General features: G+C 49.1%; 1 protein-coding gene and 1 pseudogene across 17 annotated transcripts in view; one reads left to right on the top strand and one right to left on the bottom strand.

The window, feature by feature from the left end:
- The window catches only part of TACC2 (transforming acidic coiled-coil containing protein 2), a 232,095-nt gene that overhangs the window by 96,747 nt on the left and 120,667 nt on the right, over nt 1-14,681 (bottom strand). For all 17 annotated transcript variants that reach the window (XM_088842389.1, XM_088842399.1, XM_055424489.2 and 14 more), the window contains one exon: nt 3,921-4,055. In XM_088842389.1, the coding sequence (XP_088698515.1) occupies nt 3,921-4,055 (135 nt within the window). The remainder of the gene's footprint in view (nt 1-3,920; nt 4,056-14,681) is intronic.
- Nucleotides 5,374-5,474, top strand: LOC129556097 (U6 spliceosomal RNA; annotated as a pseudogene).

The following is a 14,681-nucleotide window of genomic DNA, read 5'->3' as shown; positions in this document are numbered from 1 at the left end:
CGCCCCCACTCCCTGCAACTGGAGAAAGCTGCACACAGCAAAAAAGAACCAGCACACTCAAAAATAGAGAAATATTAAATAAATACGATTTTTTAAAAGAAATACATTTTTTAAAAATTCCAAGAAAAATTATAAAGCCCCCCAGTCCTTCCCATGATGGACGCTGTGCCAACCACCTGACCCTGTGCCCTGGGCCAACCCCACCCCCGCCTCCTCCACAAGACCCTTCAGCTTTGCTCTCGTCTCTATCTCTGAGGTTTCTGCAGACGCTGCACCTTGCCCTGCCCATGCGTAGTTAAGTCCGCTCAGCCTTCAGCTCTTAGCTTGGAAATCACCTACCCCAGGGAAACCTTCCCCGGTCACCCAGATGGAAAGAGGTTCCTCTGCTACCCGGCACTGCACCCCTCTTCTGACCCATTCAAGACTGCTTGCTAAGCTGTCTTCCCCAGCGAGCTGTAAGAGCCACAGGGGCAGTGCCTGTCTATGGCCCAGAAAACCCCACGTTCATACTACTGAACCCTCAGATGCATGAATGAAAGATTCAGAAGCAACCCAAGAAGCCTGGCTCCAAGGAATAAACCTCAGGGGTGAGGTGAACCAGATGTACCTTGTGCGCGAGGTTTAAACTGTGGAATCCAGGTGACCTCAGGGAGGGAACCCTGAGCAGATGGGTTACGGTACCAGTCTGTACTTTCGGTCCAGTCTGGATGACATCGTTGTTTTTGGTGCAGTTTGTGTGTATGTGTGATTTCATCAAAAACTTACTCCAGCCCTTGGATAAGCTTGGTTCTTTTTCCTTTATGTTTCAAATTTTACTTTTTGAAAAGATGTAACCTAAAGGTCGAGGCTACCCTAAGTGGCAGTTATGGGCTGTCATAACTTTTTTTTAATTGCGATATAACTTATTGACAGTGAAATTCATCCTTTTCAGATGTAAAGCTCCAAGAACTTTGACATATACAGTCATGTAACCTCCACAACCATCAGGATATGGGACATTTCTATCACCCATTAAAAATCTCCCATGGTCTTCTGTAGTCAATTCCCAAACCCAGCTCCCAGCCCTGGCAACCACCGACATGGTGTCCATTCCTTACAGCTTTGCCTTTTCCAGAATATCAAATAAATGGACTCACATAACATGTAGCCTTCTGAGCCTGACCTTTCCCACTTAGCATAATATAGTTAAGATTCATCTATTTTGCTGCAAGAATCAGTGGTTTGTTTCTTTTCATGCCAAGCAGTAGTCTATAGGATAAATAGACCAGAATTTGTTTATTCATTTACCAGCTGGTAGACATTTGGGTTGTTTCAGTTTGGGGGTGATTATGAATAAAGCTGCTGTAAACATACAAGTTTTTAGGTAGACACATATTTTCATTTTTCACGGATAAATATCTGAAAGTGGCTTTCCTAGATCAGATGGTAGAGGTATGCTTACTTTTTAAGAAACTAAAGGGCAGACTATTTAAGAACCTTACTTCTTTCTTAAACACATTTTTATCAAGCACCTACTATGTCCAAAGGCAAACCAAGAGGGTCTCCCCAAAGACCCAGGAATGAATGCTCATGCAATCTTACCACCAGAAGCCAGGCTTCCCAGACCTTTCTCGCTCAGCCTGAGGCCAGTAGTTGTAGATAAGGCAGTGCCGTGGAACCAAGGCGGGTAGGATGAGGTTCCTGCTCTGCCACTAAGGAGTTGAGGGGTTGCAGATAAATTATCCCACCCATCCCTCTGGGTCTCCGGACCAACAGAGAAGCAGGTTGATCTCAGGAGATGATGGGAGGGAAAGTGGTGCATCTTCTACTCCAAGATGCACCATCCAGATGAGAGGGACTCGGACTAGCTCCATCCCCACCTACTGCCTCCCCAGTAGTAGACTTTCTGAGGTCACAGGCTGCCCATTCACATTCTCTAGAGGACTCAGTAGCTAAGCAGAAAAGCTGCTAATCAGCATCAATTGTTTTGCATGAAACAGGATTTCTGACTACTTCCTGGGAGGGTTAATTTTAAGCGTTGACTTGGCCAGGTGGTTGGCACAGCGTGGCTCATGGGAAGGACTGGGGGGCTTTATCATTTTTCTTGGAATTTTTTAATACTCAGATATTTAGTCAAACACCACTGAAGATGTCACTGTGAAGATATTTTTTTAGTTGAGTCGTTATTGTTCAGTCATCCAGTCCTGTTCAACTCTGTGTGACCCCATGGACTGCAGCACACCAGGCCTCCCTGTCCCTCACCATGTCCCGAAGTTTGCCCAAGTTCATGTCCATTGCATCAGTGATGCCATCCAGCCATCTCATCCTCTAACGCCCTCTTCTTCTGCCCTCAGTCTTTCTGAGCATTAGGGACTTTTCCAATGGAAGTAGCATTTAACCCAGTAGACTCTGAATAAGAAGATTCCGTTCCGTTCCGTCGCTCAGTCGTGTCCGACTCTTTGCGACCCCGTGGACTGTAGCCTACCAGGCTTCTCCGTCCATGGGATTCTCCAGGCAAGAATACTGGAGTGGGTTACTGTTTCCTTCTCCAGGGGATCTTCCCGACCCTGGGATCGAACCCGGGTCTCCCGCATTGGAGGCAGACGCTTTAACCTCTGAGCCACCAGGGAAGCCCGAATAAGAAGATCACCCTTCATAATGTGGGAGGACCTCATCCAATCAATTGAAGTCTTTAAGACAGAAAGAATGAAATCCATCAAAGAAGAGGAAGGTCTGCCAGTACGTGGCCTTTAAACTGCAGTTACAACATCAGTTCTTCCTCAGGTCTCCAGCCTGCTGGCCTGCCTTGCAAATTTTGGATTTGCCAGTCTCCACATTTGTATGAGCCAATTCCTTAAAATAAATTTCTCTCTAAAGAGGCAGTGCATGCTAAGTCGCTCAGTTGTGTTGGACTCTTTGTGACCCCATGGACTGTATGTAGTTTGCCAGGTTTCTCTGCCCATGGGATTCTCTAGGCAAGAATACTGGAGTGGGTTGCCATTTCCTACTCCAGGCTAAAGAGGCAGACCTCAGAGGTATTACAGGTTTGGTTTCAGAACACCATAATAAAGCAAGTATCACACTAGAGTGAATCACAAGAATTTTTTAGTTTCCCAGCACGAAAAAGTTACTTTTATACTATACTGTAGACTGGTAAGCGAGCTGTACTATGTGTAAAAAAACCAATGTGCATACTTTAATTTAAAAAAATGCTGCTGAAAAATGCTAATCACCAAGCCTTCCGTGAGTTATAGTCTTTTTGCAATAGTAACATCAAAACTCACTGATCACAGGGACTTCTCTGGTGGTCCAGTGGCTAAGCAGTCTGGGTTCCATCCCTGGTCGGGGAATTAGACTCCACATGCCACAACTAAAAGTCTGCACACCACAAATAAAGATCCCACATGCCACAACTCAGAGCCAGTGCAGGCAAATAAATAAACAGAATAGGTAAATATTAAAAGGATCACTAGTCACAGATCATCATAACATATATAGTAGTGAGAACGTCTGATGTGGTACAGAAACAGGAAGTGAAAAAACGCTGTTGGAAAAATGTCACCAACAGACTTCTCAACTCAGGGTTGCCACAAGCCTTCACTCCGTAAAAAACACAGTATCTGCAAAGCACAATAAAATAAGTTATGCCTGTATATGTGAATATATATCCTATCGGTTCTGCTTCTCTGGAATACGCCGACTAATACTAATACATGAATGCTCACACAGGGTGTCCCCGCTGTTACATGGAGAGCTTGCTCGCAAGGGTAAACTTCAGATCAAGCAGAGCCCAAACGATCATCCATGGCATCACGGGTCCAAACTGTCAGCGTCTTCTTGGCACCCTCCTAAATGCAGCTCCCCCAGGGCTTATGGGGCAGAGATGGCCAGGCCCCTCCTCTCTGGGGGCAGCAGCTAGGAGGGAGGGTTCTGTACAATACCTGCTTAAGTCCTTGGCCAGACGTTGGCAGGAGGGAACGGAAGCTTCGACTCCATCACCAGCTGGGGCGGAAGGCAAAGATGCGTATTCTGAGGCCGGGGAAGTGAGATCCACACGGGCAGCAGCTGGGATGGTGCTGGGGACACAAAGAGAGAATTATTCCCAGTGGAACTCAGCTCATTAATGGCACATTCATCAGCCCCCCCTCACCCCCCCCAACCCACCCACACACATGGCGTCGGGTATTTAAAGACCCAGCACACTGCTGGCTGGGCACCCCACAGGGTTCCCCGGGCCTCTGCTTAGACACAGTGGAGGGGGGTACATCCTCCTATGCAGCAGCTCCCAAGCCAGGCTAAGAATCCCCCTCCCCATGGAGGCTGCAGCAGAACCGGGGGTTTCTTTGACGGAGCAGCTGGGGTGTCAGAACACTCTGAGTTGTCTTGAGTTTTGTGTGTCTGTTTCATACGATCATTTCTAATCGCTTTTTAATAGGCAGTGAATCTCTGCAAGTTGAAAATTAAAGTGCAATTTTGCAAACTCCCCAGGATTTGCCCCCACCAAATCTGAGGCTGACAAAAGTCAAGGTGGAGCGGCTGATGGGTAATCAAGGAAACTGCACCAGGGACCTTTCGGGATGCCTTTTCCCTGGTGAAGGCATTTCAGAGCAGAGCCCTGTCCCTGGTGCAATGGGTGAGTGCCCCCTGCTGGACACATAGGGAAACGCAGGGAGTGCTGGGTGGTCTCCAGCAGGTGGGAAGGCAGGAAGGACGGCCACCTGCAAACACGCCCTTGGAGCCAAAAGGCACCAGGCCTGGAGCTCAAAAGAGTTTTCACTTTTCCCTCTGGCAAAAGCAAGATGAGCAATGCTGCCCACAGACTTCCAGGGAGGGTCAGCCCTCCCAGCCTCTCTGGCTGTCCACACAGCTGCCCGGGGTGGGGCTGGAATTAGAAGTACCAAGAGCCTGAAGCCCAGGCAGAGGTCGAAGCTGGGGTTACAAATTTCACAGCCTCGTGGCAGGGACTCATTTCTTCCCTGTGGGCGTGAGTTCCTGCAGGAAGCTCCCCCACTGCAGGAAGGTAGGAGGCTCGGCCTTCCGTGTCAAGGTTCTGCTAATCTCCACCTCCTCCAAGTCCGCCTACGAGGTGGCTTCCTGACCTGAAGGACAGGTGTGCAGCCCCGTCCCCTGCCCAGGAGAGCAATTCTGAGTCCTGGTTTGGTCTTCACTCATCAACGGCTATAAAAACAGCAGCAGCTCAACCTGGTTGATGCCGGGTCCTACATGCCTGATCCTGGGTGCCCAGGCACGAGTGGCTCTGTTCTAGGTGCCTGACCCTGTGTACCAGGTCCTGTGTTAGAAGCTTCATGTATGTAACCTCAGGAACCCCTACAACAACCTCTGACTCATATGCCATCATCCTTGCTCAACAGAGATCAAAACTAAGCTCAGTACTTGCTTTGGTAGCATGTACACTAAAATTGGAATGATCCAGAGGATTAGCATGGCCCCTGTGCAAGGATGACACGCAAACTTGTGAAGCGTTTGATATTTTTGAATGAAGAGACTAGCATGGAAACATATACAAATACATAGCCAGTGGGAATTTGCTGTATGACTCAGGGAACTCGAGGGCTTCCCAGGTGGCGCTGGTGGTAAAGAACCTGCCTGCCAAAGCAGGAGACATAAGAGACGTGGGTTCGATCCCTGGGTTGGGAAGATCTCCTGGAGGAGGGCGTGGCAATCCACTCCAGTATTCGTGCCTGGAGAATCCCCATGGACAGAGCAGCCTGGGGGGATACAGGGCATAGGGTCGCACAGAGTCAGACACCACTGAAGCAACTGAGCATGCACGCACATACGCAGGGAGCTCAAACCAAGGCTCTATGACCACCTGGAAGGGTGGGATGGGGTGGGAGATGGGAGAGAGGTTCAAGAGGGAGGGGACGTATGTTTACCCGTGGCTGATTAGTGTTGATGTGTGGCAGAAACCAACACAGCATTGTAAAGCAGTTATCCTTCGATTAAAAATAATTAAGTTAAAAACCAAAACAAAACTAAGGCTCAGAGAGGTGAGGTCAACCTGCCCAAGGTCACAGAGCGGGAAGTGGAGGCAGGATGTGAACCAGTCTCTGAATCCCTAACCACCTCCCTGTCCACTTTCGAATGGACTCCCCAGCACACACCTGGAAGCCCCTCACTCCTCCTCAGCGACACGCATCACCAGGGACTTGAAGACCACTAGGGAGACTGAATACCTTGAGGACAGCGGCTGTACCTGTCCAGAGTCATCCCAGCACCCAACCTCTAGCCGGGCCACCCCCAGTGGGTACTCAGACCGGCAGAGGAAGAGCGGGGAAGGGGTCCCGAAGGGCTATGACCACACCAGGTTTGGGGAGCAGGAGCAGAGCTGGGACCCACAAGACCTTTGCCCCTGGGCCTCATGGAAACAAGCAGCAAAACAGACCTGAAAGTAATATCCTTGGATAAGCCCAGAGCAAGGCAATCCACACGTGAACAAAAATTACAATGAGTTCGTGGACAGGACCAGCAAACGTGCAGAATGGGGTTACAGACGGCACGATGCGTCCGCCGTTCAAACTGCTGTTTGTAACAACATGGGCAGCGGCTGAAATATTTTGTAAATGTTTTGTAAACAAATATTTTTTGTTTATAAAATACAAATACACAAAAATATTTATATAAAACATAAATATTTATACAAAAATATAAATACAAATATTTTGTAAATGTGCTCAGTCACGTCCGACACTTTGTGACCCCGTGGCCTGTAGCCCACCAGGCTCCTCTGTCCATGGGATTTCCCAGGAAAGAACATTGGAGTGGGCTGCCATTTCCTTTTCCAGGGGATCTTTTCAACCCAGGGATCAAACCTGTGTCTCCTGCGTTTCCTGCATTGGCAGGCATATTCTTTACCACTAGGGCCACCTGGGAAGGTATTTCATAATGGAATGAGTCGAATGAATAATTCAAATTACTGGGGACTGTTAAACTCCTTAAGAAAGTCATTTCACCATCTGGAAACTGACATTTATTCCTATTCATGAGCAGTGAACAGGCTACTCACAAACCCAAACTCCTAGTTTAAAATTTATTTTCTAAAGAAATTACACTGGCTGGGCCCCTTCCTCTTCACACCCCCTGAAGATCTTATTTTGCTGTTGTTCAGTTGCTTAAGTCATGTCTGATTCCTTGTGACTGCATGGACTACAACACGCCAGGCTTCCCTGTCTGTCACCATCTCCTGAGAATTTGCTCAGATTCATGTCCCTTTAGTTGGTGATGCTATCCAACCATCTCATCCTTTGCCACCCTCTTCTCCTTTTGCCTTCAATCTTTCCCAGCATCAGGGTCTTTTCCAATGAGTTGGCTCTTCGTATCAGGTGGCCAAAGTATTGGTGCTTCAGCTTCAGCAACAACCCTGAAATGAATATTCAGGGTTGATTTCCTTTAGGATTGACTGCTTTGATCTCCTTGCAGTCCAGGGGACAAGAGTCTTTTCCAGCACCACAATTCAAAAGCATCAGCTTTTCAGCACTCAAGCTTTCTTTATGGTCCCACTCTCACACCCATACATGACTACGGGAAAAGCCATAGCTTTGACTAGACGGACCTCTGTCAGCAAAGTGATGTCTCTGCTTTTTAATATGCTATCTAGGTTGGTCATAGCTTTCCTTCCAAGGAGCAAGCGTCTTTTAATTTCATGGCTGCAGTCATCGTCCACAGTGATTTTGGAGACCAACAATATAAAGCCTGTTACTGCTTCTACTTTTTCACCTTCTATTTGCCATGAAGTGTTTTATTTAATGCAAACCAAGGACAGGTGATGAGGTTTGTGGTTCTGCACTTTACGACTCCCATCAAAGTGCAAGGAAAGGTTTCCATCTTCGAAAATACTGGCAGAGGGCAGGCTCTGCGGGCTCAGAAGGCCAGGCCTGCAGAGGAAGCACAAAGGCCATCTCATTGTGATGAGGATGCCCCGAGGCTGACTATCCCCGCCCCTGAGAACACCCTGGGGTCCCCTCAGCTCTCAGGCCTGGAGACCAGGGTGCCTGCCCCCTCCACCCTTCACTCTGTTGGCACCTGATCACCAGGGCCACACCCGTCCTGCATTTGCCTGTTCCCATCAGCTAAAGGCACCAAACAAATGACTCAACAGCTCTCTTAAGAATGACGGCACTCCTCCCTCCTGGTCTGCAGCGTGCCCTTGGCCCACCCCCAGAGGCGAGGAGGTCAGGTCCCAACAGGGAGGGGCTCAGTGACTCACGACTGAAGTTCTGGCACGTGGGCACCAACTGATGCCTCCCGACCCCACAGAACTCCTCCTCTTCCCTCCGAAACCCTCCTCCCCTCCCCAATTTATGCCCAGCTTGGCGAGTGGCCCCACCAGCCATCCCGGCTCTGGACCAGAAGCTGAGACTGTCCTGGACTCTCCCTCCATCCTCTCCCTTTCCTTCCAGAATCTGCCCTCTTTGTCCTGCTGGTCCAGGCCGGCAGCCTCTCTGAGCAGGGCTCCGGCACGTCCTGCTTTTTGTCCCCTGTATCCATCTCCCCCAGATACCAGAATGCCCCACCTTGAGTCCTGATGGGATCCTTTCCTTGCCGGAAGCCCTCGCCCACTTTACACATCTTGCATCTAACAGAATGCAGGTCAAACTCGTGGGCTTCAAAAGCTGGGGCTCCATCAGCCTGCCTCTGTTCCCTTTCCAGGTTTACCCTGCCGCTGTCCTGACCCCACCAGGCCAGTCTGGGGGCTCCTGGTAGCTTCTTGCCTCTGTGTCTTTGCCCCTGAATCCCCGCCTACCTCTCTCAGATCCACTCCTGTGCTAGGTGGCTTTAGTCGTGTCTGGCTCTTTGCGACCCTACGGACTAGTCTGCCAGTCTCCTCTGTTCATAGGATTTTCCAGACAAGAATACTGGCGTGGATTGCCATGCCCTTCTCCAGGGGATCTTCCCAACCCAGGGATCAAACTTGCATTTCCTGTGTCTCCTGTATTGACAGGCAGGTTCTTTACCACTCGAGCCACCTGGGAAGCCCTCCAAGCTCCCCTCCGAGCTGATCCCATAAGCGAGGAAGAGCCCCCAAGCCCCGGCAGGGGTAATGATGCCTGCTCTGCATTGCTGGGCTGGGCTGGGCCTGGCTTCTGTGTCTCCTGCTGTTTTCTACTAACTCATCCTCTTCTCCGACTAGAGTCTCGGCCATGGTGGTCTCTCCAGCCCCCGGCACAGAGCGAGGCCAGGAGCAAGGGTGAAACACCGAGCAGTTCTTTCCCTCCTGCCCCTGGCCTCCCAAACACGCGGGCCACCGACAGCGGGACAACTGTCTTCTCTTCTTGGCATCCCAGAGTGCAACCAGCTTGAGGTGGGACCAGCAACATAAGCCACCGGAACGCAAATGAAAGCAAAGTGAAAAGGCAGGGTCCTGCATTCCAAAAGGGTAAGACTCTCAGGAGGGTGATGGCAGAGTGTTGGACCAAGCACGGGGCCCCGGGCAACTGCCCAAGTCACACGCCCTTGAAGCCAGCCCTGGTTCTGGCCTCCGAGGGAAAGCTTCCACAGGGCCCTCTGCCCCGAAAAGCCTCTTGAGCTGCCAAAGGGCCATGCTGCTGGAGCAGAGATGAGAAGCAGTTAACCAGGTTGGCATTCCCTTGCCAGTTCCAGTCCACTCAAGCCTCCCTTGAGCACAATGACTCGTCTTAGAGACCTCACCCCAGGGAGTCAGGGCCTTTCCGATGTCCAGTACCACTCCCAGCCTCAGTGGGAACTCCAGGACAGCAGCCAAGCCCAGCATTGAGGAGGGCAGAGCCCTGGGGTGGGGTCCACATTGCATTCTGAGGTGTCTTCTGCAAGGCGCTTACGTTCACTTGCCCTTGACCTCTGTCCTTATAAAACAGGCCAGGAATGGGACTGTGAGGGCCCTTCCGGTTGTAAAAGTCCACTGATCCCTTTCCCCACTTGAGGGGTTAATCAATATTTCCTTTGGAATAACAAAGAAACTGAATTCAAATTCTTGTCAAGTTTTTGTATTTTTGGAAGGATGCAGGAAACGCTGATTTAATTTAAGCCCCTGCCTCTTTTTTTTTTTTAAAGAGAAGAGTTGACCCAAAAAAAGGCAAATAAACTCACCATAGTGTTATCAGACAGAAATGGCCTATTGATCAAGGCATCTTTCCTGAGAGGCCCACCTGGATGAGACCTCTGAATCCTTCTCAATCTCTAGGGAACCACTGCTAACGGGTCGGAGCTGGCTGTCCCCGATACAGGACCTCACCGAGGTCATCACTACCAGCAGCTGGGTCCATTAACCATGAGGGACACAGTCTCCGCCCACACAGGACCAGAGAACACAGAGGATGCTGCTTCAGGGCTTGTACTCAGCCCGACAGTCCTCCAGGCCCAGCTGTAGTGATTTGCCGTCACCAACTGTTGTCTTTTGAGTCCCTGTTCAGGGCTTTTGAGTCCTTCTTGGCAGACCCCCAACTGACCTGATAGCAGATTTCATTTCGGAGAGCGGCTCGAGTTGCCAAGTTAAGCCCCTGTCCAAAGACAAACACCAGAGTGACCCTGGCTGTCACGGGAGGGTGATAACAGCCCCAAAGATACGAGCAGAGCGTATCACGTCCTGTCGGGCCAGATGGGCGGCAGCATCTTATCTCCCATTTCACATCGCCATCTGGAAGGTATTAGCCTAACAGCCCCTTCCTCACAGGCCCCTTGGTTTTATTCTTCTTGAATCCCCAAGCGCACACGATAACGTAATAGGACAAGCGCTAAGGCCAAGACTCGGCTCAGACTGAAAGCGCGATGCAAGCCAAAGAAAAAAAGCAATTGGAAATCGCTGGCTTGAAGAGCTACGCTCAGTCCATAGGAGCACCAGACAATCAGTCCAGCAGAGGCCTGGGGTTTGATACAAGGAGTCGCCGAGATGGTAGATCCAGGTTCGTACTCCTTCAAGACATAGCCACTGAGAAGCATCCAAGCCAAAATCAGAAGGTGCCCAGAGAGGCTTGCAAATTGGCTGGAAACTCCAAAGCAGGCACATCAAGAGATCTCCAGTAGCCAGCAGCAGCCCACGTGAGCATGTACACAGCCGCTAAACACCACTGACCTTCAGATGTCCAGCCGGCTGTAGGCTGGCTTCGCACATGTTAACCCTGAGCTGGCTTCTCAATTCTGACCAAGCATGTTCATACCCTTTTCACAGAGCAAGTCTGTGCTCAGAGGGGAGAAATTACTATTAAACTTGGCTGACGCAAAACCTAATCAGGAAGGAAAATATTAACTAAAGGAAAAGTCGTAAATACTGTCCCAAGACCACAAGAGGCTTTGATCTGGGTTGGACCATCCAGCCCATTAATTCCCACCATTGTCTCTCCCAGTCCTTTGCATCCTCTCTCCAGGTGCAAGACTCCTTGCGTGGTCACAGAGAATGCAGAGATGTGGATTCAGAGGACCAACCGGAAGCTGATATCAGATATCCAAGATTTAACTACTTATTCAGAAAGTCAAAACCTATCCACTACATAAAGCAGCTCCAGAACTATGAAAAAACAGACCAAGAACAAGATCCTGTGCTACTTGGAACCATATGAAATTGCCAATATTTTGACAATTGCCAGTGTGGCAGTTCATGTGCTTCAACCTAATAGCACCCAGCTCCACACTGGAAACTCAAAGGTTCTGAACAAATATATAGGTGCAACCAAGTGACTCAGCCAGCTGGATACTGGTTAAGTACATTTGTCTCAAGAGCATGTAAATACCTTCAACATGTACCTCTGAAATAGTGTAAAGGAATCCCATTATTCAGAAGAGACTTGAAAGTAAACCGTGAAGTCCCTCAGTCGTGTCCGACTCTTGCAACCCTGTAGACTGTAGCCCACCAGGCTTCTCCGTCCATGGGATTCTCCAGGCAAGAATACGGGATGGAGTGGGGTGCCATTTCCTTCTCCAGGGGGATTGTCCCCACCCAGGGATCGAACCCAGGTCTCCCACATTGCAGACAGACACTTTAACCTCTGAGCCACCAGGGAAGCTTAGGTGATTCCTTTTCTAAATTAAAAAAACAACAGTCCCACTTTATCATTCAGTTTTAACAAGGTATTTGCCTTAATAAAGGTTCAGCTAACCTTTCTGAAGTAGTTAAAACCACTCAGGCACATCCATAGCAGAAAGACAAAAAAAATCTTACAGTACAAACAGAGAAAACCAAAATAAACCGCATTATTTGGAGCAAGAGGAACAACAAAGCTGCAAGTCAGTGTGAATTCCCTGTGCTTTCAACTTTAGAAAATTCTGAAGCTCCGTTTCTGAATCCAGAAACTCTAGAGAGGCTGGCACACAGAGCAGGGGCTCTCCCCCATCCCTGGCTCTCCTGGCTGAAGTCAGAGATCCATCAGAAACTTCAGACACCAGCTGCTGGGTCAGGACTTCCCCACCCCGAGAAGCCGTGACAGGTGGGGAGAAAGCATCTGGACACGAGTGCCTCACCCAGCGGTTCTCCGAGCGCGGACCCCAGACCAGCAGAAGCAGTAGCACCCGGGAACTTGTAAAAAATGCAAAGTTTGCAGGGGCTGGGGGGCCCCTCTTCAGACCTCCTGAATCAGACGCTCAAGGAACGGGGCAGAAATCTGGGCATGCTAACCTGTGGACCCCACGGACATGACTCAGGTGAATAATTTCTCAGCTGTATCCAGGGAGTCCTCAAGATCTAAAGAGACCCCTCTGCTCGGAGTCCTGACTGTGGGAAAAGCACCAGAGTTCCCAGATGTAACCAGGGTGCCCTGATTTACTCTGTTTAACAAATGGTAGTACAGCTGCATGGTTTCAATTGAAAAGCAATTTTGCTGCTTTATAAAAAAAATATATAGAAAATATTGAACAGATGGGAGTACAAGTAACCACAGGCAATCTAGTCATTTGTAGAATGCTCTAGAGGGTCTAGGCTTGGCTTTCTGTGCCATCCAGGGATGCTGAAAGCTGAAGTCCAACCACTGATAGTGGGTTCAAAGGCTGTTCCCCGAGGAGGGGGCACGTCTGATGTCCTCCAGAGGCTTTCATTGAAATCCTGTCCATTGTATTTGAGAACTGCTGCAAGGACCAGGGTGTCCTGTCTGTTCTTATTCAGAAAGAAGCATTCTTAAAAGGGAAAGCTCCAGCGCCAAAGAAATAGTAGCGGCAGAAAGGAGGGAGAAAGCTCTGCTTTCTCTGCAGGGTCTTAAAGAAAATGCTCTAGCCCCACTTTCCTTGTTTTAGTGAATTTTTTAAACATGTTTTTATTTAAATTTAATTTTTTAACTTAAGGTCCCAATCCTGCTTGGGCAGGGTGGCAAAACTCCAGGGAGGATGTTCCAGACTGCCCTCTGCTCTGTTTTCTTCCCTCCCTGCCTCTTCTCACCTCTCCTCTCCCTGCTCTGAACAGGAACTTGGGCGATGCTATGGTCTGAATGTTTGTGTCTCCAGATTCCTACGTGGACATCCCAGTGCCCAAGGTGACAACATTAGGAGGTGGGGCCTTCGGTAGGTGACTACGTCATGAGGGTGGGGCCCTCATGAAAGGGATTCCAACTCTTCCCGACCCCATGGACTGCAGCGCACCAGGCTCCTCCGTCCCTGGGATTCTCCAGGCAAGAACACTGGAGTGGGTTGCCATTTCCTTCTCCAATGCATGAAAGGGGTGTGACTATATAAAAGAGACCCTGCAGACTTCACCAGGCCCCTCCATCCTGTACAGGCATAGTGAGACATCTGCAACCAGGAAGAGGGCCCTCACTTGAACCATGCTTGCACCCTGTCCATGGACTTCCAGCCTTCAGAACTATGAGCAATACTTTTTGCTGTTTTGTTTATTTAGCTGCATCTCGTGGCATGCAGGGTCTTCCCCAATGAGGGACTGAACCCATGCCTCCTGCACTGAAAGCTCAGAGTCTTAACCACTGGACCACCAGGGAAGTCCAATAATTTCTGCTGTTTGTAAGTCACCCAGTCTGTGATACTTTGTTATGGCAGCAGGCAGAGACTAAAACAGATGGGGTGAGTAGGCAGGGCCATTTCTGAGGTTTAAAAAGCCACCACCACACACCCAGAATGCCCTTCTTAATTACTCCCACAGAGCAGCAAAGTTAAGTACAGTTGATTCCCTTTATTTGCAGTAATTACATTCTATAAAGTCATGTAGACACTGAATTAGCAAACACTGAACCACAGTTCCAAGGGGAAATATAGAGGGTAGGCTCCTGTGAGCCACTAGTCACAGTATTTTTGTCAACCGATTAAAATATAACCTTGTTTTATGTGAGTTTCTGTTTAAAAACATTTTATTTACTATATAGTTAATATGTATTCCTTAATATAACTTTATATATATTCCTTGGGGTTTCCCCCATGCCTCAGTGGTAAAAAACCCGCCAGCAATGCAGGAGAGGCAGGTTTGATCCCTGGGTGAGGAAGATCCCCTGGAGGAGGTCATGGCAACCCACTCCAGTATTCTTGCCTGGAGAATCCCATGGACAGAGAAGCCTGGTAGGCTATAGTTCATAGAGTCACAAGGAGATGGACATGACTGAAGCAACTTGGCAGGCATGCACACAATATATATTCCTTAATGTTGAATTCATAGAAAACAACACTATAACGCACACCCAAATGAAGCTTATCTAATACAAGCATTTTCTACATCAGGCTCATCATAGCCGCCTTCTGCTTTGAAACAGCAACATCACCAACAAAATGCACAAAATCAG

This window comes from Moschus berezovskii, chromosome 12 (genome assembly GCF_049115385.1).
Source record: "Moschus berezovskii isolate FMDL1 chromosome 12, NW_MosBer_1.0, whole genome shotgun sequence".
Taxonomy (NCBI): domain Eukaryota; kingdom Metazoa; phylum Chordata; class Mammalia; order Artiodactyla; family Moschidae; genus Moschus; species Moschus berezovskii.
The sequence above is the reverse complement of the archived record's forward strand: the minus strand, read 5'-3'. Positions and strand labels throughout refer to the sequence as shown.